A 25,516-nucleotide genomic window follows, 5' to 3' on the forward strand; every position below is an offset into this window, starting at 1 on the left:
GTGCTCGTAAACTGTGTCATCTGAATTAGAATCAGGTTTACTGGAAAATCTGCATTTTGGTATGAGGGGCGCACGCCGAAAGTAAGAGGATGCAGCGCACCTGTGCAGTTGGGGGTTCAATGCATCGCTCAAGGACACCTCGGCAGTACTCATAGTGCACGTTTTTATGGGCAGCATTAGCTCAGGGGGGTAAAGCTGATCTACCAATCAGAGGGTCAGTGGTTCAATCCCTCCCTGCAGTCAGCACGTCCTTGGACATATGCTTAACCCCAAAATGCTCATGTAGGCATTTCAACAGAAATAAAGTGTGTGTAGGTTGCTTTGTGGCAGCAGGGTGCGATGTAGAGGAAGATGAACAGAGCAGCAGATCATTTATCCGCCTGCTGCTGTGTGGAGTAGAGGAGCTCTCCATTGGTCCCTCATTCCCACCCTGCAGCAGCCAAACTGTCTTTTGCTCTGCACCTTTTATCATAAAACAACTTTTTAAACCACACTGCTCTCCCTGGACCAGAGCCACACATTATCATAATGTATTAACCTCTCCTAGTTTCATTTAACGTTATCTGCCCTCTGTGGCTTATTGAAGGTGCCTGTGCCAAGTTAACACCTCTCACACAAGGACACCGTCGTCCTTTAAAAGCGTACACACATTTGGTTTGAGAGTCTTACCAAATAACCAGGCATGTAATGAAGAATGAGATATTTATACTGCGATGAAGTAGTTGATTAGTAAAAAGTAGGATGTACGCAATCTATCTGTAAACCTTTCAAAATAATTCAAAAAAAATGTACACCCAACTTCCTCCTGTTATTCCATTGTGTGATTTGATGGTAAACAGGGCTCACAGTGTTGAACAGAACAATATTTTTAAAAGAGAACAAAATCAGTTTGCACAAATGACAGTGACGAGCTGCCTTTCCACCATTGTTCTGAAGTACACCAGTGTTGGAAGAAGTACTCAGATCCTTTACTTAAGTAAAAGTACACATTCTATGATCTTAAAATTAGGAATGTCCCGATCACCTTTTTTTGCTCCCGATCCGATTCCGATCATTTGATTTTGACAATCTGCCGATACCGATTTTTCCCGATCCGATCTTTATGCAATGCATTAAGAGAAAAAAAAAGGTAACAGATAACGGCTGGTCATCTAACGCGATGAATTCAGCTATCTTGGCTGTTATTTTTTTGGCCTTTTCACTGTTCTGGGGCAGTTTCTCTTTCCTGAAAGTGTCGGTTGTTTCAGTGCCGTTACCCGAGTGGCCGCTGTGTACTCGTCGTGTTGTTTGTGTTTGTTTCTCAGTGGCGTATTAGATTGGTCGTGTTGAACGTAGCTCTGTTCTTTCCACCACGCGGAACCTCCGCCTTGCAAACATTGCATCTGGCTGTTACACTGCCTTCGCTTTCAATTTTATAATACTTCCAAACTCCTGACATTTTCTCTGTCCCGACTCCCGAGTCACCAGCTGAACGTAGCCTCTCGTTAGCTTGCTGCTACTATTAGACACTGCGCCCACTCTGTTGCCAGCTTTGAGAGAAATAAGCAACCAGGTCTGAAAACAAGCTCAAAAGAAGCAACACATACATGATGTTGTGTCATTTGAAACCTAAACTAAGGCCTCAGGATGACTTTAAGACGTGAACATGGTCATTTTTGTTTTGTAACATTAATTAAAAATAATAAAAATATTTTATAATTAAAAATAATAATTCCCGATCCCCGATTTTTTTCTCCAGATTCCGATCTTTTGAAAATCACGTGATCGGCTCCGATCCCCAATCACGTGATCGGAACGGAACATCTCTACTTAAAGTACTCCATTACAAGTAAAAGTCCCAGTGGAGTAAAAAGAAGATATTTGCCTGAAATGTGGCGGAATAGAAGTATAAAGTAGCTTTAAATGGAAATACTCAGTACAGTACAAATATTTTAAAAAAGTAATTAAGTACAATATTTGAGTAAATGTACTGAGTTACTTTCCATTATTGAAGTTCACTACGGCATTTCATTTCTTAGATATGCCTTCTCAATTGGGAATTCATTTAGTTGGGATGTTAGCTGCTTACATTCACTTTATAGCTAAAGTGACTTATGGTTTAGGGCTAGAGTCACGGGTTAGGGTTCCTTGTCTGCTAATTAAGTCCAATTAATGCCAATCATTCAGAAATAATCTAAACTAAGATGTTTAGATTAACTAAAAAAAGAAACCTTTGTCTTGATTGACTTACTTTCATATTTGAACAAATTGACACGACTAGTAATAAGTTATCCAGGTCCACCACGACTGATTTTGCTGTATTTCTACCAGTTTCAATAAATGACTCTTGGTTATTAGCGTGCTATTTTAACTGTCCTGTTTAATAGCTTCCTTTTTTTAAATCAACTGTAATTAAATAACTGCTCAATGTAATGTAAATAGTGTTTAAAGTTCTGTATTGCTTGTCAGATAGTCCTTTATCAGCTCCAGTGAATGCTAAGCTCTGCTCTGACTGCTCTATTGACTGGAGGTGAAGCTTGGAGCCGGCTGGGATTAGCCCAGATTGAGCCTGTCTGGTTTTAGTAGAATTAAGAGAATGGGGCTATTTATAGATTATACACAGAGAGAAAGGCAGAGCAATACGATTAGGGAGATTCTGCTTTAGTTCTCACACTATTCAATGTTTTGTTTTTGTTTTTATTGTTATCCAATGATATCTAGGAGGTTTTTGATCTTCTGTCAGAAACATATAGCCATGTACAGTATATAAAGCCTGCGTTCGCTTGTCCTCTGTGTTTTATTGCTGTTACAGCAGGCAAGGGGCCAGCACCATCCTCTGCATCCTTAGTAGGAATAAGAGAGGCTGAATATGAATAAGGACAGTGCTAACAAGGACACATAAACACAGTCCCGCCTTCAAACCAGAATACATTGTACAATACTGAGACAAGAACATGATTTATGGGAAGATAACCAAATAAATCCTTTTTCTTTTTTACAATATTTCATGCTTACATTTTTTCATTGCTCATGTGTATGCAGGAAGTCCGCAGCCTTTGGAGCAGAGCTGGGCCCAAGAAGAAGAAGCAGAGAGTGCTGATGACAAGGTAGGTGGACACACACACACACACACACACACACACACACACACACACACACGCACACACACACACACACACGCACACACACACACACACAGGCGCAGGGCTTGGCTGGGCTGTGTTATGAATCTCTAATTAGCTCCACATCCAGGTTCGATTGTGCAATGTGTATATAAAGCTCTTTGCAATATATAATGTGTGACAAACACACTCTAATATACGCATGTATGGCGTTTAAAGAGTGCCCTATAGAGCATGAGAAACATTCAATTTATATTCAAGATACCAAGATATCTCTTAGCCCTCGGAAAAGACTGACTGAAAGACTGAAATACAAGGCCTAGCTCTGACCAAAGGTCTTCCAAAAAACCATGTAAATAAATGTTTTACACCTTGTTTTATGTATGGATGTCACTATCAAGATATAGCATGTTTGGATAGCATGAGCGAGACTAGCTGTTTCCTCAAACATCCCATTAATATAAATTGATGTGTATGTGTGTGTATTCCTCACATAATTACAGTACAATGTAAGTGTATGTCTCTGTGTGTAGTCTAGCGGATTAGCCCACGGATTAGTGACAGTGATTATTATAGTTCACCACCAGGAACCATGTGAACACACACACACACACACACACACACACACACACACACACACACACACACACAACACACACACACAACACACACACACACACCACACACACACACACACACACACACACACACACACACACACACACACACACACACACACACACACACACACACACACACACACCCACAACTACCTACCACAAGGTTCTTTAACTACATTTTGATGAAAGCCAGATTATCTTAATGTCAAGGGTCAAACCAATAAACAATATAAATTGGATATTAAAATGTACACATGTAGAGAAACCACACTAATACTGTCCATATATTTGATTTGATTTTCAATCCATCTAAATAGAAAAAACTAATGAGATATTCTCAGAAATGCAATTTTAGTTCTTTACAAAGGCTTAGAAACTTGAAATTCATCAGTAACAAGCCATAGATTGCATTTTATTATGTACATTTTTAAATGTTTATGTTAAGAGAACATCTATTTACAAAAGCATGCAAAAAACTAGCTCTTTTTATCTGCATTTGATCACATTCTCAATCTCCCTTGTGTACCTTTACTAGAATATACCAGCCTGGCTAACTGCCGTAAGCTTACTGGTTTTTGTTTTGCTAGCTTTCTTTATCCTGTCCTCCCTTCAAAACAGTGAATACTTTGGTAAAGAGGGCAGCCGACCTCATGTGAGCAGCTTTTTATTTATTTTTCAACCATTGTTGGCTATTTTATTTAACCCCAGACTATACTACTTTATATGTTGGCTAAGCCTCCGTTAGCCAGTCAACCACCATGTTTATGTGGTGTTTGTGTGTTGGTACATCGTCTGTTAGCTGTTGTTTGTATCTTGCTTTATCCTTTATCCCTGTCCCCTACAAAACAGTGAGTAATATGTTAAATAGAGTAGCTGACCTCACACTGGCAGCTTCTTGTGTATCACTAATAGCTATTTTCAACCATGTTGCTTATTGTATTTATCCACAGACTATTCTGCTTTGTACATGTTGGCTAAGCCTCCGTTAGCCAGTCACCAGCCATGTGTTTGGCGCGTTTGTGTTGCTATAATTGCTGCTAGCTTACGGAGTTTGTTTTGCTAGCTTTATTTATCCTGTCCTCCCTACAAAACATTGAGTCATATTGTAAAAAGAGCAGCTGACCTCATGCTAGCAGCTTCTTATTTATCACGAACAGCTATTTTCAGCCATGTAAGCTATTGTATTTAACCAATGGCTAGACTGCTCTGTACATGTTGCTAGGCCTCGGTTAGCCACCATGTTGCTTGTGCGCCTCTGTGTTGGTCAGTCTGCTAGTTAGTCAGCCAATGTGTGTGCGTGTGCGTGCGTGCGTGTGCGTGCATGTGCGGGTCAGTCAGTAAAGGTAGGATTAGCTTGGTCCCATGACATCAGCAGGCTAAGAGGATTGTTAGCTAGCCAAGCAGCTCCTCCTCCTCCCTCTCTTCTTCCTCTCACCTCTTGTGCTCCTTCGTAGTCGTCTTGAGGTCTTTCTTCCTTCGCTACCTTTAAACATTTGCTTTTATAACAAAAAACAAAGAGTTTGAGACAACACAGGAGTGTGGGGGTGAGTTTTTGATTTGATTTTTTTTCATTATGAGATGTGTGTGCGTTCGTTTTACACTTTCTCCCACCTTACGCTTTTTTGCCTCACATCAGATAGTCATACATAATAGAACAATTGAAAAACTTGAACTTGGAGTGAATGTATTGGTGACTTTAAAATGTGTTGTTGTGTGCATGCTCTATCTTCAATTCCCTTTTATATATTTTTAAAGTTCTTATTTTCTTCACCATCCAAACTATTCTCACACAAACACCGGTCATACACGTTGGCAGTCAAACAGCTTGTCTGTGTGTCAGGGCGGTGCTGCTGGCAGTGTGTTACTATGTCTGTTAGTGTCACACAACCAGAGCGTGGTGTGTGTTGATGTTAGTGTGTTTAAACTGGGCGCTTTGTGAAGGGAAGGTAAGGCGTGTTTTGGCCTTAACTGTTATTTCATCTGTGTGTGTTTGTGTGTGTTTCAAAGATGCATGGACCAAGTTAGGGTGTGACTCCTAGCTCTGTATAATCATATCCACAAGCTTTCACTTACTCTCGCACACTCACAAACCCACACACACCCACCAGATGCTGTTCTTCCCACAGGATGATGTAAACATGACAGTGCTGACAGTTGTCAGTGTGTGACTGAGAATACGATTTATTTGTGCAGCAGATTTAGATTTGTTATTATCTCATTTCAACACTAGTGTCTTACTCATTGCAGCAAAGTGTATTTCAAATAATACTTAAACAGACAGTGTTTGTGTCATACTTATATTCAGGAAAGTAGCAGTTATTTCCACACTACTCAGGTAGAGACTGAGTTGTTGTTGTTGTGACTGCAGAAATTGTGAGAAAGTAAAGCAAATCGTTCATATATACAATCATTAACTTCAATATTATCCAGAACGAGGTTGATATGGTTATGTGTAAACTAGTGTTTTAAGCTTGACTAAGGTAAAAAAACCAACAGTGTATCGAGAAAAGTAAAAGGCAACAGCGTCCAATGGAAACGCATACACTTCTATTTGGCGGAAGAGACGAAATTAAGCAGATTTCAAAATTCTCCTCATCGCTCCATACAGACCTGATGTTACCTTCCTCACATTAATACATGATACAAACTGAAATATTTCCATCCAGGTGCTTTTTCACCATTTACGGCTCTTCTGAATATTTCAACTTGTTGCGCTGTTTTCTTCTCCTGCAATGGTATAGGGTTTTTTGGACTGAAGGATTGGCACCAGTGACTGCTTATCTCCATGAACCAACTCCTAATCATTTCATAACAGCAGTAGAGGAAAAACAAGCATTCATACGTATTTTCACATGCCAATGTTTTTTCAAATGAGGTTCACATTTGTGATACGTTTGGATGGAAAGCTTGCTTGTGTAACCCATATAAAATATAGGGCTACTAGACTACTTTATGTCATTTAGATGTATGAATACTAGTGCTGTCAAAATTATCGCGTTAACGGCGGTAATTAATTTTTTTAATTAATTGCGTTAAAATATTTAACGCATTTAACGCATGTGCAGAATGGCCCGCCCCATACGTGCCACCAGTGGCAGCGCCAGGGTATGGCTGGGGTAGGCTACACCCATACCAAGAAATGGCTTAGCCCCACCATGAAAAATGATGTTAAAGTAAGCAAAATAAAGTCTGCCAACTCGCGCGGAGTCAATTGCACAGACAGCAGTTAGTAAGATTGATTTCAGTAGCCACGGTTTTGAAAACTTTTGTCACGTAGTGATCGTCTTCTCAATAGAACATCTTTGATAACGGCGTGGTGTTGTTGCAGGAAGTCCCGACGGAGAATACTTTTGCTGTAGTTCAGGGGTGCACATAACTGGTACGCAGGTTATGTGCGTAATCTGAAATGCGTACCGTCACTTGTGTCACAAAGCGCATTTGCGTACCGACGTACTTGTGAAGCTTTTCCAGAAGGCGGTTAGATCACCGGACGACAGAGTCGGTCTCCGTGTGCACAGACGGGGCTGCTGTTAACGTCGGTACAACGGAATTGTGCCAAAACTACGCCAACCGGCTGCGGAGGGAGACTCCTCCCCCTTCACTGGAGAACTGCGCTAAAACAGCTGATCACAACGTTCACACTCTGTGGTCACGAAGTACTCCACTAGCCCCCCCCCTGTCGACTTTCCTGAAGTACTCCCCCGTTGATAGAAATCAACACGCAATGAATTAAGACCCCACGGTTTGATGATTGATAGGTGTGTGGGTTGTCTTTCATTTTGACACGCAGAAAAATGTTTTAATAAACATAGATAAACATAGTGTATGTTAAATGGATATATCCGCCTTCTTTCATTTATCTTTCCATTCCCACAAAAATATACATAAATAAATGGCATATTTTGGACATAGTTCGAATGGTGATGAATCATGATTAATTAATTTTTAAGCTGTGATTAATCTGATTAAAAATTGTAATCGTTTGACAGCCCTAATGAATACATGTTGTTCTGAACAGAGCACTCTAGAATGTACACCCAGGGTAATGTGGCGCGAATCACTCCGCCTCTCTCTCTCCCTGAAGACGCAGAGACATAAGTCGAGCAGCTCCTAGTGTAGTGTGCATAATAGTAGTTAAAAAGTGTTATTTGTACTCTCAACTATATTAGTTAACAAACTCTGACCTGCAAGAACCACTGTGTGAACCAAACTAGAAGACGACAGCCTGTGTCGTCTTATAAGTGTAGAAACTCCGGTTGTTTTTTTATTGATGTCAGCCAGCCAGATCCAATCTGACTTGGGATTGATGGCGAGCCAAGCCCAGTGAATCTGTGAGCGGTTGTTGGAAGCGGTGTGGCCTACCGTTGGACCTGCCTACAGAGATTTGAAGAATTGATTTGAAGAATCCTGCTGAATTCACACTGATCTGATCCAGATAAGAACCAGTACACTATTAGCTCTACCCGGGTAGAAGAACCATAGCAGTGTACACACACACACAACACACACACACACACACACACACACACACACACACACACACACACACAACACACACACCAACACACACACACACACACACACACACACACACACACACACACACACACACACACACACACCACACACACACACACACACAACACACACACACACCACACACACACACACACACACACACACACACACACACACATTTGAATACTTTATTTGGTTCCACAAATTATATTACATAAGACAGGGAATCAAATATATCGGGGCTAAGCAGCACAGAACACTTAGGGGAACACATAGCACCTCCCTCTCCACACGGCTAAGCTGCCAATAATAGCTGAAACAGAGCAATATTTGGCAATTTGTTTGGCTTTTCTCTTTGACATTCCAGCAATTCTCAGACCAATCATGGTGCATTTATATACATGGCCAAGACTTCCGAATATAAGTATGCTGTATCTACACTTGTACCCAAAGCTGTACCCATCGAGCAGTGGTTGGTATTTGATATACTTGTCCTGGAAAGCCTGGTCCATGTACAGGTCAAAGGCACAGCCTACTTCTAATATTAGCACCTCCCTGTGGTTGGTGTCAACAAAAACAACATCAGGTGTATTTGGGATGTTAGCAAAGACATCATTGGTAAAACCAAACCATTCTGGTAGCACTCTAGCGTGCTTGTACATTGCTGTGCTAGATGGTAAGATGTTTCGTACCGCATCAGACACAATGTCCACAATACAGTCATGACGGGCTATGTACAGGCGTTTGTATGCATTACATCCATTTGTTATGTGTGCAATGGATTCTAGGTGTTGTTGTGAATCCTGATGGTTTAAACAGAATGGAGTGTGAATGCGAGGGTACCAGGTGGACAGATTGTACTTAGTGGGTAATACCTGCAGTCTTGCTTTGATGGTAAATGTGAGAACATCCTCACCAACAGCGGCGTTCTTAAACACTGAGTGTGAGACTGAGTGGTCAGCAAACCCCAAACAGGCTAGCTTTCCCTGTAGTCTGAGTCCACACCAGTGCTGCCTGATCTCAGACTGCTTCGTGCTGAGCAGAACCCTCCTTGCAGAGTCTCTGTGCAGTTCCACAGTCTCTTCCTGAGGTGTTGTGATGTCGGCCTTCACAACCACACTGGGGTCAGTGATCAGTTCATCAGAGACGGGGACTTCAGTCTGTGTGTTGAGTCTTGTCCATTTCAGCTGGACTCCAGTCCGATTGCAGAGGTCATTGAGATCTGGCCAGTCAGACCAGACCCCGAAGCCCCTGGCCTGAGAGTCCAGTTTCCCAGAGTCTTTCCTCCTGAAGCCGAGGAAGTTGTTCTGGTCTGCGCTGGCCAGGGGGATCTTCCTTCTTTGTAGATCCAGCAGGAGAGAGGGCCTGGCCATTTCTCTTACGGTGACATCATCATTGTTAAGCATGTGGATCAGGTGGGCTAGCCTGGTGGCTATGTAGGTCCACTCGACATTGGGGACTCCCAGCCCCCCCTCTCCACATGGGAGAAAGATGATGCCCCGTGTGGAGTGTGTGTTGAGGCCCACCCACTTTCTGACCAGCTGGACAGTTTTGTTTGTCATTTCTCTCAGTGCCTTGAGAGGGATGTGTACATTGGCAAAGAGATGTTGAATTTTAGCCAAAGCCACCTCTCTCACAGCCTGGAACTTCATGAGGACGGGGAGGGGGGACAAGTCAATCAGGTGGAGACGATGGAGAAACTCTGTAGCGAGCTCCTCGACCTGCTCCCCCCACTCGCCAGCGATGTTAAACCTGTGGCCAAGGTATGGGTAGGTCTCATTACGGGAATACACCTTAATGGGTTGGCCCATTACAAGAAAGGAGGGGGGCTTGTCGTTCTTGGCCTTATACCAGCTGTTGCCTCCACTGCGGCGCTCATGGAGTATGGCACACTTAGCTTGCTTCACCTCCAGCCCTGACCATTGGAGGAACTCATCAGTGCGCACCAGCATGTTAATGATGACATCCTCTTGTCGTGATGAAACCTGCACGTCGTCAGCGTATCCCTGAACAGGATTTGGGGATTTGACATGCAAAGGAGCGCACTGGTAAATCCACTTCATCCATTGGTTGAGTGCTAGGATGAAGTTCACGGCACTTCAGGGACAGACAGTTTTTATTCCCACCTTCAGTGCAATCGGCTCTGTGAGCTGCTGCCCACAGATAACCTGGAGAAATTAACCTTGGTACACATTGGATACAATATTCACAAAAGGCTGAGGCAGGTGTATTTCCTCTAATGCTTGTAGCATCACCTCATGGGAGAGTGCACCAAACGCGTCTCTAAAGTCCAAAAACACTGTGTAGAATTTAGATGATCCATGTTTGAAATCATCTATTCCGGTTTTTAAGCAAAACACATGTTCGTTCATTCCCTGTCTGTTGATATATGCTTTCTGATGGGGGGAGAGAATCCCTGTGTCCACCAGCCAGGGTAAGATGCGGGTGAGTAGGCACTTCATAAAGACTTTGTATATAGTGGGCAATAGTGAAATGTCACGCCAAGTGGAAGGATCATCTGGGACATTTTCCTTTTTTGGTATCCTGTGAATGAGGGCCCCTTTCCATGAAGCAGGCAACTTCTCATTGATCAGGCAGGCAGTGAAGATGTGTGTGAGTGTCTGTGTTGACGTGGGCCTGATAGCTCTCAGCGCCTCATAGATGACCCCATCAGATCCACTAGCCTTGTTATTAGGAAGAGAAGCCAGAACTGCATCCACCTCCTCTGTTGTAAAATCCTGGGTATCTGGGAAATAGCCTGGCTCTATTCTGTCAATGAAATTGTACCAAGGGGGCGTGGCCAGGGGAGTAGCCGTCGGCACAGTTTGACATTTGGCTTTATAGTAGTCATACACATTGGCTGTATCACTAACAGTGGGCGGGGTTTCCGGAAAACAGCTGTTATTTAAAATGATATCGATTGCCTTTGATTTGCGGTGTTGCCAGAGATATGCCAGCTTGTTCCTGGAAACTTTCCTTTGCTGCCGTTGTGTCTCTGTCCCGGCGGCCCGCAGCGCTGGTTGTATTCTCTCACGGATGAAGCGAAGCTGCATTTCTATCCAAGGTGTCAGCGAGTCAGCTGTAAGGTCCACCGGGAAGTTGGCAGAAAGAGGGAATTTCTTCAGGATTCTGGCGACATATTTCAGAAGCTGGAATCCGTAGGGACGCGAGTTTCGTTGCGTCGCGGAGAATATTCCATTAATGAAAAAAGCTCTATTTTTTATTTTCATTCCTTTTCATATTGTTGGCACAATTTAATGTAAATGTTGTTGAACATTGCTGGCAATAAAATTGTAAAATCTTCAACTAAAATCTAACTCTTCCCAGAGTTATTCACGGCATACCACTTTACGAACCTAGTTAGTGCCTCTGTTCTTGGTATGATATAGGACTAGAGGTGCCACACTTGTTTTTCAAAATTCTCTGAAGTTGTGGAGGCAAAAAAGCAGGAATTTTTTTATTTCAAACATGCTCACATTAAGCCTGCATAGAATCCTAACGTTATCCACGTGCAGGGGACTGTAGTGCACATTTATGGTCTGGCACTATTAACAGTCTTGGCCTGGGACCCACTATGGGTTGATTCTTCACAACCTTCGGAGATAAATATGTAATCTTTGTTAGCATTATGACTGCCAATTACTGCCATTTCTCAATAGAATTCTATCTGCCATGTAGCTAGCTAGAACTGAGAAATTCTTAAAAGAAAGGTTGACAATGTGATGAGTGCCACATACATAAAGTATTTACCTTGGACATGTACTATGTTGTGTTAATCATACTAACACGTTAAATACGAATCGAATACTATATTAATATTATACCTGCTAAGAGCGTGACATTAGCATTTTGCTAATTACTTCATCAAACCTGCTAAACTATCTTCAAGATTACCTTTTTCATTGTAAGAAAACACACAAATTAAGGGGAGGTGGCGCATGTCGTTTTTGAATGCCTTGATGTATTTTTCCTATATAATATGGAGAACTTTAAATAACATGCCACTTACTGGCCAACACAGTGGAGAGGAGCTGTGTTTTCCTCTGGTGTGTGTGGGCTGGCTCCTATCCCATCACTCCCTCCTTCCCCTCCCAAGACAGCGTCATACAAACCTCACCCCAGAACGACCACAGACACTGTCACACATTTACAGTACACACACACACACACACACACACACACACACACACACACACACACACACACACACACACACACACACACACACACACACACACACACACACACACACACACACACACACACACACACACACACACACACACACAAGCCTCTTGATCCATCTGTGTGTAACTGTAGCCCATCCAGCTTTGTGTGAGGGCACCGCTCAGGGATATATTAAGAAGTGGGGGTGTGTCTTTGAGTGTGTGTTTATGTGCTCTTGACAAAACACTCATGTCAGGAGTTGTGTTGTTACAGATTAAGATGAATATTTCCACTGTATGTCATCCCTAGAAAAGCCTCGCAGGTTATGTGATTGTCTGGGTTCAGGGACGTCGGCTGACTTGAATCACTAGAGGTGACGAATGTTCACTTTGCTGATGCTGTTAGACGTTTGATTACTATATAATAAGGCTGGACAAAATATCAATATCATATCGGTATCCTGATATGAGACTAGAGATTATTTCAATCTTTGCAAATTGCAATATCGTTATTCAAATTCACTGTTCAGGACATGGCAGGGGTCAGAGAAAATATTATATTATATCATAATATTTATTATGTTATAATGGCAGGCTGATTCCAAGAGTTTCTCAAAGGGTTGACCTACAATCTTTGAGCAAATGTTATTTGGTGGAGCAGTTTGGACCTTAAAGTGGTGGATATACACTTGTACAATGTATCACAATACTGTACAACACTCATAATCAAAGATGTGAAAAACAAATGAACAATTTGACCAAGGGCAGGGAAGAAAATCAATTCTTTGTTTTGTCTATATATTACACGCTACATGACATTTCATTAGCTGACGCTTTTATCCAGAGCGACTTAACAAGTGCTTTTAACCATAATGATACAAACTCAATAAGGAAGAATCCTGTTGGCATAATTGCTTTCAATTACCCAAACCATAAGTGCTACTGCTTTTTCAGTCTGCATTGAAGTTGTGTAGACTTTATGCTGTCCTGATATCAATAGAGAGCTTGTTCCACCATTTTGGAGCCAGGTTACCAAACAGGTGTGTTTTTGTTGAGGGGTACCACGGTCTCCCCCATCTCGCGGACTTGTATCTGTGAGATAAAGTTTAACAGTAACATTTAGTCACTTGTTAGCAACCGTTGTTTTATGACACATATATACGGTGGCCGGCAGGTGCAAACGCGGAACAACGGCCAAAAACGCATACATTAGCAGGAAACAGCTGCAAATCCTGAAATGAAAAACAAACAAATCCTGAAAACAAATGCAACGAAAAAACGCTGCATTTACAGAAATGATGCAAACTAAAGACCAGTAATCCAAACGAAAATATCTTCCCTCCGTACTATTTTGATCATTTGCTCCGCTAATAATCAATCAGATCGATCCAGAGAAGAGGACACTTTTCTCAAAATGATGACTCTGTAACAGTCATTATATAATGTGACATATTTTGCTTAATATTTGGAGTACAAAAACAATCCCGATATCATAAAGCTCGGAATCTCCTCTTTCCAACAGTATACAACTCAAAATGTGTCTTCGGGTCAATGTGACTGATTTCGATAGAACAGGTCACTTTGCATTAGGTAAAAATAAAGCAGGCAGACATAACAGGAAGAATATGTACATTTTAACCCAATCAAATAGGACATTGTCACACCATTCAAATGTATCCATGTAAATTACAACCAATAAAAAAGCTTAGATTTGTTTGTGTTACGTTGTTTACTTTATTTGTTACGTGTTCTGTGTGTGTCAGCCGTTAACCTAGATAGAAAGAATATACACTTGCAAACATGTCAGAAGAACCAGCGTAGAAGAAAACTAAATACAGTCAATCTAAACTTAAATTTAACAACTGCAAGGTCACATCCCTGACATCCACATCTCCGGAGCCTGGACCTTCATCAGCAAAGCCAGATGAACCCAAAAGCAGCAGCTCTGTGGCCGCAGAAACGGTCAAAACCGCCACCGCCGTCGTTGAACCGAAACAGGCTGGTTCCGACTACATGGAGGTTTGTTGTCGGGACATTGAGACAGGTAAAGCTGTACAGCTAACTATCGGAAAAAAGGAGACAGCTAGATTATTTGGGCAAAGAGAAAGGTACTTCAACGCAGAATGGTACAAAAACAGAGAGTGGTTAATTCTTTGCAAAACCACTAAACGGGCCTTCTGTGAAATATGCAGATTTGCTGCTGTCAAACGGCTTGTAACTTTCTCAAAATGTGGAGATGACAGCTTTGTTAATACCGGAGTTAATAACTGGAAAAAGTGCCAAAGCCTCCTGGACAGCCACGAAAAGTCTCATTTCCACAGAGAGTGTATTAAAAAAAAAGTGCGCTTTCTTCAGTCAAACACCAGTCAACATACAGCTTGTCAAACAACAGCATATTGAGCAGGAAAAAAGAAGAGATGGAATGATGGAGCAACTGCGCTGTCTGTAGTTTCTAACCCAACAGGGCCTAGCAAGCAGGGGGCATAAGGAGAGCAATTTCCAAAAGCTAGTTGAACTCGTTGCTGAGAAAAACCCCACTCTGAAAAGCTTCATGCTCACCGGGAAATATGCGTCACATGAGACAATTAATGAACTTATAAATCAAATGTATCGGGAGTCTCTCACCACTCTATTCACTGAAATTAAAAGCAATGCAAAACACTATGCAGTTATTGTGGATGAAACTCGCGATTGCTCCGGGCATGAACAGTTGTCTCTGACTGTACGATGGGTATCAGCTGGTTATGTTGTCCATGAAGACTTCATAGGAATGTATGACTGTCCTAAGACTGACACAGAATCAATAACCCTTACTATTAAGGACATGTTAATGAGATGCGGCCTGGACATTGGTGACATGAGAGGGCAAACCTACGATGGCGCATCTGTTCTACAGGGACAAATGTCAGGTGTGGCCAAACGCTTTAAAGACATCAATCCCAAAGCAGTCTCAATGCATTGCACAAATCACAGTTTGAACCTAATTGTTCAGGAAGCTGCTTCAAAGTGCAACATTGTACGTGGTGCCTTCAGTTTAGTTCACGACAAACATGAGATAATCAACAACTCACCAAAACGACTCGCCATCTTTAAAAACATTAGGGATGCTGCTGCTGCCTCTCCTGGTGCCAGTGATGGCCTCACACCGCTCTGCCCCACTCGCTGGACAGCCAGAGGCAGTGCAATCAAATCCTTGCTTGCCAATCATGAAGCTGTCTACGACACCTTGGATGAAATAATCCGAATGGGGGGGAACACAGAAGCAAGCAAAAAGGCACCAGGGCTGCAGGCATTGATGACTCAATTCAGTGTTTTCTTTGGACTGAAAGTGTGTCTTAAACTGTTTTCTTCTGCGGAAGAGGTGGCTCGGGTGCTCCAGTCCAAAGACCTCTCAGCAGAGACAGTTAAGTCAGCAGTGCAGATGCTCCAGACACACTACACAAACCTGAGGTCCACAGAGGCATTCCACAGCATCTTTGAAGATGCCCAAAGAATGACCATGAACGACCTGGTCCAGGCACCGGCTCTTCCTCCAAGGCGGCGCGCTCCACGCCGTTATGATGATGGGGATGCACCTCATCAGTGGGAAAATCCAGAGGACTACTTCAGGGGCCAGTTCTTTGAGGTAGTTGACCTGCTCACTTCTGAGCTGACTTGCAGGTTTAACCAACCCACTCTGCTTCTGCTGATGAGCATGGAACAGGTACTCCTCACAGCAGTAAACACCCCCCCGGGATTCGGCAGCATCAACATCCCCCAAAATCTGGTTGACATGTACACAGGTGATGTTGACATGGAACGGCTGTCCACCCAGTTGTCACTGTTTCCAGCAGTTTTGCAGGTACACAACAGTTCCGCCGCTGAAAGACCCATCACTCAGGTGACAAAGGTGGCCACAATCGCGGACATGCTGGCGGCACAGGGACGAGGCACGCAATCCCTCTTCAGTGAAGTGGACAAGCTTCTACGGCTGTAATTCACTGTGCCGATGTCCAATGCAACAGCTGAGCGGAGCTTCTCCAGCCTCCGTTGGTTGAAGACGTTCCTTCGTTCAACTATATCCGAGCGCCGCTTAAATCACCTTCTCTTCCTCCACATCCACAAAGATTTGACCGACGGCCTGGACCTCAAAAAAGTGCTCCGGAGTTTCTGCTTTGCCAGTGAGCGAAGGGAGGTTTACTTTGGCAAAATCTAGTAAGATGAAGTAGATTTAGCCACGTGGGGATTTTTGTTTTGCTTTACCCTATGTATTGTGGGACATTTGTTGGAAGGTTGCTCCACCCTCATCTGTTATTGGACATTTTAGTCATGTGATTTTAATTACACAACATCACAGCTTGTGTTACTGTTAACAAGCTTGTTATACGTTCTTTTCACAAGAATTGTTGTTTGGTTTGGTTAAATAAATAATTTATGTCCATTTCTTGAAATAAGTTTCATGAATTGCATCACCTGTAGCCAGAGGTACCTGACCGGTCTCAACGCTGTGTGTCAAACACGCTGTTTACAAGTAGTTCCAGGCTTCCAGCAAACATCCACTGATAAACTGCGATGTTAACAACCTCATGATAACCTCATATTTTTTTAACTTAGGATCATACCTGTGTTTAGTCTAGAAAAAGTTAAATGTGTGCATTTTATTATAAAGTTGTGTATATTTACAGACTTGCAAAAACTAAGAAGCTTATAAACATCAGGTTTAAAACTAAAAGAGCTTTACAAAAAAGTAACACAATGAAAGATGTTTGGAGTTTTATTTGAGTTATTCATTTAAACTTTTTGTCTAAGAGATGCTGATTTGAAACCGTTGTTACATACAGTTACGCATTTCCTGTTTCTGCCGGAGAGAGGGGAGGCCGTCCCAAAGCTTGCTGCTGTATTTACTCCCTCCATCTGACAGGAGGGAGCCTCATGTGTAACTCCACGGAGTTCACTCCGTCACGGAGGGGGAGTGTGTAGGGGTAGGGTGTAGGGCGTGGTTTGGGATTGGGCCATACACACGCACTTTTTTGGCTCCCCCACTTCTAAAATGAATCCGGCGCGCCTGGTGTGGTGTGTATCTTTATTTGTACATTTGTTTGTTTGTATAGCCTCCAATCACAGTGGGTAACATTTCCAGGAAGCAGAACAATTATACTTTCATACATTTCCAAATGACACCCACAACATCTTACATCTTAGTGAAGACGATACAAAAAACACCCACACATATTTTTCAAAGGTCAGATATTGTTTCTTGCATCCATTTAAAATGTTTACAAGGATTGTGCAGGAGTATGACAAAAGTGCTGTTGTCAGTTTAGAAGCCAATGTATTGAAAAGAAAACAGGAAGAGGATCGACATCCTTTTGTAAATATGACTGTCATGCATATATTATGTATTTGAAAGTAATTATTCAACTGTCTTCTCACTGCAGCAACTACACAAATGTGTATGCACTTATTATTATTGATAGCCAGTCTGAGCCAGAAGACAAAATGGAGCAAAGGTATTAATTGTTACTATTACCACTTAATTTGTCTATTCTATTCTGTAAATCTTATTATAGCTTCATCATTTAATATTAAAATACATCACTTTGTCTTTCCCAGCACAGAATACCTGACTGACTGGGCTCTCTGCAAAAATAACAAATACATCTTGCAGCAGGTTCAATATTAATAGAGCCAGTGTGTGGGATGGAGCAATCCGCGGCTTCAAAGGTGCCTCATTCGATCCCTCTCATGAGATGTCAGTTAAGTTCACTGATGATGAGGGACACACTGAGGATGGAGTGGACACTGGTGGTCCCAAGCGTGAGTTCCTGACCCTCCTTATGGAATGCCTGAGAGATTTCATTATTTGCAGGTGTTTCCTGCTTATGTATGCGTTTTGGGCCGTTGCTCCGCGTTTGCACCTGCCGGCCACATTCACCAGTGGGGTATTTAATTACGTTGTTTATGTCGTAGAACAAAACGTTAAAAACTCTTCAGCCGAGTCCAACTCGCAGTGCTGATTGTCTGATGCAGAGTTGTAGGAAAGTCCCTGTTTGGATGGAAACTGGGCTGTATTACGTTTCACCAGAACTTGAGTTTACTGAGTATTCCCTAACTCCATCTGGCCGTCCTGTTTTTGTTCCTAAATCCGTCTCAGGGTCTTCAACTCTGCTGTTGATGGACGTGCTGTCAGTAGTAGGGTTCAAAGATATGACCTTTCCGTAACATGCTGATCTCTGTAACCAGCGGCCCACCCTGCTGCTCAAACGTTGTGGTTCTGATAACACAGTGTTCCCCTCTCGGTTGGGCCCACGCTGCAGGAATGTCTGCAGGATGTTATTGCAGATCAGGAGGATTATTTTTACTGAAGGCGTGCAGCAGATGGGAAAGGGATGGGTTTCATCACCAGTGGGATGTATGGTCAGAACAACGTGTCTTGGTTTGCATGTGTGTGAATGTGCATAACTCTAAGAACATACACACTGTGGAAACTGATACTCACACAGAGAAAGTACATTTTCCCCATGTGCTTCAGATTATACACATGAACGTATGTGAAGCTGCTGCAACATGACATGGTTTGGTGACTGGTGAATTATTGTTCTGAATGATTGCTTGTTAGTGCATGACTTCTTTAGTTCTGTTGTATTATTGCAGCAAAATGCCTTGGACAGTTTGAAACTCTTTGTGCACCAATACAGTAGAAGCAGTGGCATAACTATCGACGGTGCAGCCGGTGCAACGCTCCGGGGCCCAGAGCCGGGGCCCAGAGCCGGCAAGGGGCCCATGCAACAACAAAATAAATAAATAAATAGTTTATATTTTTAAAATATTTTTTTTTGGGGCCCCAAAGGCATTGACCGGTTCACGCAGTCTTCAAAGTAACCAAGCAACCTAAATTAATTTGTAATTTGTCTGTCCTGTGACCTTGCTCCCTTTCATGTCATGTGATACCTTGCATGGTGAGTGCAGTGTTACCAACTTGGCGGTTTTCTCGTTAAATTTGGCGGCTTTCCAAACCCTACGGCTACTTATTTGTGTCAAAAGCGACTAACGACTAATCTAACGATTTATAATGGTGTTATTAGCGACTTTTCTGGTGTTTGGAGACTCACGTATTGTTCCGCCTCCCTCCCATAGTACTCACAGGCGCTCAGACTGACAGTTGCCTGGCCGCAGCAGAGCTGCTCTGCAGTCACAGCAGAGAGGAGACAACCACACACCCCCGCGTCGAGACTGCAAATGAATTGCGCATGCGCCAACTGCCAAGCCGTCCTGGTTTTGAGCGGGATTTAAATGTAAATGTTTCTTCACTCACTTTCACACTATAATAAATAACTGCCTTTGCTTTGCTTTGACTCACACAGCCTCAGTCACTCAATCACCTCGTCCACTGTGTGTGTGCCTCTTTGTGACAAGCTAAACATCTCTGTGACAAGCTAAACATCATGATGCTTTCCTGGAGAAGTCCAGAATTTGATCCTTGAAGGGTTGGGAACGTTTTTTGTACTCCCCTCTACCACGCTCTCTCCTACAGCCGCCATTACATGATATGCAAATTAGGCGATGACGTCATTTAGCGACTTCTGGCGACTTTCCGGATAGCCAATAGCTACTTTCCTTACTATGGAGTTGGCAACACTGGGTGAGTGAACCGTTTAATCAACCTGTACTGTGCTGTAGCTAGCAGCAGCAAGTTCGGCAGCATTATAAAAAATGTAATAGCTTGCATTTATAATGTACAGCAAACCAAAGCACAAGAGCAGCGCTCAAAAGAGAAAGGACAAGAGAGAACAAGGAGATGTAACAGCTAAACTGACAACATTTTTGTCATACATCGTCCTCGAAATCGAGCGCTAACGTTAGCAATGTTGAAGTGCAGCGGCAGCCGGAGCCGGAGGCTAACGATAGCTCACCTGCCTCACCACCATCATTGCCATCTAGCTCCACAAGTGAAGCTGTATCCGTGGCTGTGCGACCTTCTTCTCCAGCTAGCCAGGAGGAGAGGCTGGATTTGACTGTCCCTGGCGGTGGTCCAACAGTTCCCCCAAGGGCCCCAACCGATTGGGGACTCTATGGTGCTATTGAGACCCCCGACGCCAAGATTAAAAGCTATATTATATCAACCGGTCTATGTAGGCCTACCGGCCCATTCCCCAGAGACAAACATCAAGGAAACAGGTGTAATCCTCTTCTTATTTCGCTGTGCCGTTGTCAGGCTGAGGTGGTTTGATTCCAGGGCAGGCTGTTGTTGATAGCCTACATGTGGCGCTTCTGAGTGGTTGTGTATGTCCGTGCGTTTGTGAGCGCATCAGCGTGCGCTTATGTTTGGGGCGATGGGGGGGGGGGGGACGACGACTTAATATTTGCGGACTTGAGCCGCAGCAGTCGCTCCTAAATTATGGAATGCTCTGCCTGCTCATCTACGGTCTGCGGAGTCTGTTGAGTCTTTTAAAACTATTTTAAAGACATTCCTGTTTGGTCAGGCGTTTGGGTAACCGGTGTGCTTGATCTTATTCCATTTAATACTATGTTTTTATTTTTGTTTGTTTTAAATTTCATTTGTAAGTTTTGTTTTATTGTGTTTTTATTGTGTCTTAAATTATGCTCTGGTGCTTTTGTGACTTCTTAACATGTGGGTTCATTGATCATTGTACGCCTCCTATATGGATGTCTTATTGTTTTGTCAAGCACTGTGACTTTGTCTGTGAAAAGCACTTTATAAATAAACTTTACTTACTTACTTATAGATACTGTCTTTTTACGTTAGTGAGCCGGATCATTTGGCTCGGCTCTCTTAAAGCGCCAGCATAGGCGGCTCGTGAGGCTCAGGTTTGGGAAGGCTAAATAACTTTTTTTACCTGACGCTGCCCGCCTCCGGCATCTATAGAAAAGAGATCAACTCAGTGTGCGGAGTTTAAATCTCTCAAGTCATATTACAGGATAAAGGAAATACAGTTTAAACTGCCGTATGCAGAGAAGACGCCGACGTGTCGCACTTATCATTCATATTACATCATCAATCAGATGATCGATCATATAATATCATAATATATCATATATCTCCTTATCTGAGTCAGCTTCTCCAGCCGTATCTGGCCGTGCAACACTTACAGTGTCACATACTGTATGCAGAAGTATTATTTTAACACATTATGTTGACGAAACACTCGAGTCAAATGTAATTAAAGTCAGATCCACTCGTGTCTTAGATGGGGCAGTGATATCATAAAACTATACGCTTTCAAACACTCGGTAGGCCTAGTTATTTTTTAACCAGTTGTTCTGTATTCACCTTGCCGGTGCAACTCTGTGGCTTGTATCCTGGATTATATGTTTAAGTCATGGATGTTTAAAGCTCATATTTGTCTAATATTAGTTTACTTTTCATTAATGAAGTATGACGCTGCGCTGTCAGTACACTTGTCCCTGTTTGTGATTGGTCAAATGTAGCTAACCCCGCCCCCGTGAACGCGCTTTCAGCTGGAGAGAGAATCCCTGGCTTGATTTACCGAGTTGATAACCAGCGTCGTAGGACCGCTTAGCGAGATCTCGTTTGTTAGTTTGTTGTTGTTAGTTAGTTTGCTACTCAAACATATCCAGGGTCTGTTGAACTGGCGTCGTAGTACAGGGCACAGGTGGCTAGCAGCGCTAATGTCAAAGACACAGACATTATACATTATATTTGTATTTTACCAGGATGCAGTGACACAAATATTTGGGAAGGCTTAGCCTTCCCTAGCCTACAGCACCCGCCGCCCCTGAGCGCCAGCTGTTTCGGCTCCCAAACGGCTCTTCATGTTACCACAGTTTACCACGGAGCCTCAGTTTCGCCGCTGCGAGGCTCTGGTGCTCGCAGCTCATGCGCATGCTCCACTATCACCACTCATCGGGTCCAAATCGTGCACGTTCCGTGTTGTCCTGTAGCAGGCACCGCCGATGTCGGGGAAACGATCCTCAATACTCCGAAAAGAATCCCACCAGACTCCTTTGCCCCTCCAACAGAGGGATGTCCTTGTCCTTTTTCCTTTTCGTTATTTCAAGCAATAAAAACTCTCGATCTTCTCTCGAATTATTAATATTTTTGGACGCCCTCGGCTCGCGTTCAGGGCGTCCCGAGCTGAATAAGGGCATCAAATGACGGCAAGACGCCCCCCTGGCGGAAACGCTGTGTCCTACTAATGGCGCATTTCTATTGCAGGGCCTCGCTCGGCTTAGTACGGTATAGTTAGGCCTTGTTAGGCCAGGCTCACTTTATGCTGCGTTTCCATTACAGTTTAGTAGCTGGGGCAGTAACTATAGTAACCCAGTGATGTCATCTTCAATGCGAACCACAGAAAAACAGCCGTTAGCTGTTAGCACTCAAGCTCACAGCTCATCATATCTGTTCAGAAACTAGACAAAAGTTAAACAAGTACAAACCACAGACTGCCTGTGTCATGGCGAATACAGTCGCTGGTTTATTTATGTCTGTATAGGCCGTTGTTGTGAGTGTGGACGGTCGGAGCATATACTGCGTTAGCTTAGCCGGTCTCCATTTAGAAAACACGCATTTTAAAAGGGTGTTTGCCTGCCGTCTGTCTGCAGACTTGTCAAAGCATTAATTCATGGTTTTTACTAACCGGTATCAGTATGTTGTTACTTCGCCATCATTTTGAAACGTGTATTACAATTAAATCACGGTCAAATATGTTCATTTTGTTGTAGTTGTAGCCCCCTTGCCAGCGATTCTCTCTCTAGTTTAGCATACTCAGCCCGACTCAGCCTGGTTGTTGGCCCGCTAAGAACTTCGATTTTATGGGGCCAGAAAAACTGTGAAATAGTACCCGCTAGCCGGTACTACGCCAAGTGGAAACACAACCAAAAACGGGTCGTGCACGGCACGCTTAAACCGCGCTCCGCGCTGTAGTGGAAATGCGCCGTAAGATACAGAGAAAAACAGTGGAGTAGACTTTTCTGTGTCACATGATCTGTCCCTGCCACACTGAGAATGTGCAGCTTGAAAGCCTGTAAGCAGCTCTACCAGTGTTTCCAGAGCGATCAGAGCCTGGGTCACGTGTCATAAAAAAATAGCTTTTTGCTTTGGGTTGCAAGGTTTTTTTTTCCATTGTATTTGAAAAAATGTGAGTTTTATGTTGATTTTCAGGTTCATAATTGTATTTAGTGCCTCTACTGTAAAATGTGTCCATGCTTTAATGTTCAAAAAGCTCTTTATTTTTCTCATACTGCCTGTGCTGCAGCACCTCTTTTCACCCTCTGTCTGAAACCAGAGCCCTGTCTGCTCTGATTGGTTAGCTGGCCGGCTCTGTTGTGATTGGTCAACTACTAAGAGATGTCCCGCCCCTTAGCCTATCAAGTACAATGTGTTGGAGGTGAGTGGGGGAGAGACTCCGTCTGGACAGGGATTTTAGCCTTTGCAGACCATTTATACAAAACCTACACTACAGGAAAGGGAAACACCCAAATAGCATAATAGGGCCTCTTTAATTTTGAACACAGTGGGATGCCAAGTGTAGTGCACCATAGAAACACAAAAGAAACGTCAGCACAGAGTCTTTTTATCGCTGGTCATGTTAAGGCAGCTTCAGAGCCTTCATCTGTGGACCATAACATTTTGCAGCTTTTTTTCTCATGTATTTTTTAAAATGACCTGTAGGATGTATTTATTAATTTCTTCTTTTACGACACACCTGTCATTGCATCCTGTCACTGCATCCTTAAACAAATTAGTTAGACTATTCTCTGGGCTACAATCACTTCTCTCCCATGATCAGTAGAAAGAATGGCCGTGACCCCTCCTTATAAAAGCTCTTCAGTTACCACCCACTCTCTGAAGCTCATATTTCACGGTAACTGTGTGTGGCTATTATTGCTGATCTTTGTGAGTCAAACTCTTTTTCAACAAGGTCCATTTGCATAGAAAGTGGCAGATTTTACACCTATTACCATATTACCTAATTGAAATACTGTATGTGGAAGTAGCACAGGACACGCTATCTGCTTCGCAGCACAATTAGGTGTGCAATTCACCCTTTACAGTTTCCGGTTTCTTTTTGTCTTATTTGTGCAGGTTTAGCATCTACACAGCCACAGAATCCTTTTATTATATGCCCCCGTCAGGGCCCTGTTTATCTCCTCCTCGTCTTCTTATTTGTGTTAACATTGTTGCAGATTAGATTAGTAATGGCATTGTTGTCAATTGCTTACCAACTGGATCAGACAAAGGGCTGATTTATTGGACATTTAATCAAGGAAAACATTTATATCTGCCACTATCTAGCATTCTTTTAAAATTGAAATTGTGGAACTTGTGAAACGATCTCGTGCTTGAAAGCCTGTAAGCGGCTAAACCAGTGTTTCCAGCACGACCAGAGCCTGGGTCACGTGTCATAAAATAACGTTTTTTGTCCTTTTTATATGAAAATATATTAGTTTTATGGAGATTTTTACGCTTGTATTTGTATTTTGTTTCTCTACTGTGACATGTCTCCATGCTTTCATGTTCAAAAAGCTCTTTATTTTTCAAGCATACTGCCTGTGCTGCAGCACCTCTTTTCACCCTCTGTCTGAAACCAGGTCAGCTGGCCGGCTCTGTTTTGATTGGGCAACCGCTAAGAGATGCCCCGCCTCTTATTAATCATGTACAATGTGTTGGAGCGTTAGGCAATAGTAGCGCAAGTGTTACATAGTGATGTCACTTTGGGACTTAAGTAAACAAAGGAGTCCAATGGAGGCGTTTCCGGCAGGGGTGGGGAGAAAAACTCTCTCCGGAGGGAAATTAACTTTTGAGCATGAGAAACCCGCTTCATGCAGCTGTATTCTGATTGGTGTCAGTCGCAAAGTCACTGGTGAACAAGGTCAAAGTTGAAATATTTTCAGGGCGACTGTGGCTGCGAGGTAGTGCGGTCGTCTTTCAACCAGAAGGTTGTGGGTTCGATCCCAGCCCATGCAGTCAACATGTTAATGTATCCTTGGGCAAGATACTTAACCCTGAGTTGCTCCCGATGGCATGGCCAACGGTGTATGCATGTTAGGTCCTAGAGTAACAGACACTGCTCTGTATGAATGGGTGAAAGACATGTAGTATGTAAAGCGCTTTGAGGGGTCTTAAAGACTGGATAAAGCGCTATATAAG

General features: G+C 43.0%; 1 protein-coding gene across 4 annotated transcripts in view; it reads left to right on the top strand.

The window, feature by feature from the left end:
* Positions 1-25,516, top strand: part of LOC117558517 (apoptosis-stimulating of p53 protein 1-like) — a 107,764-nt gene that overhangs the window by 41,314 nt on the left and 40,934 nt on the right. For 3 of the 4 annotated variants that reach the window (XM_034234764.1, XM_034234766.1, XM_034234765.1), the window contains exon 4: positions 3,022-3,086. The exons of the other annotated variant lie outside the window; for it this stretch is intronic. In XM_034234764.1, coding sequence (XP_034090655.1) covers positions 3,022-3,086 — 65 coding nt within the window. The remainder of the gene's footprint in view (positions 1-3,021; positions 3,087-25,516) is intronic. 4 annotated transcript variants of the gene reach the window in all.

The sequence above is a fragment of the Gymnodraco acuticeps genome, unplaced genomic scaffold (genome assembly GCF_902827175.1).
Source record: "Gymnodraco acuticeps unplaced genomic scaffold, fGymAcu1.1, whole genome shotgun sequence".
Taxonomy (NCBI): domain Eukaryota; kingdom Metazoa; phylum Chordata; class Actinopteri; order Perciformes; family Bathydraconidae; genus Gymnodraco; species Gymnodraco acuticeps.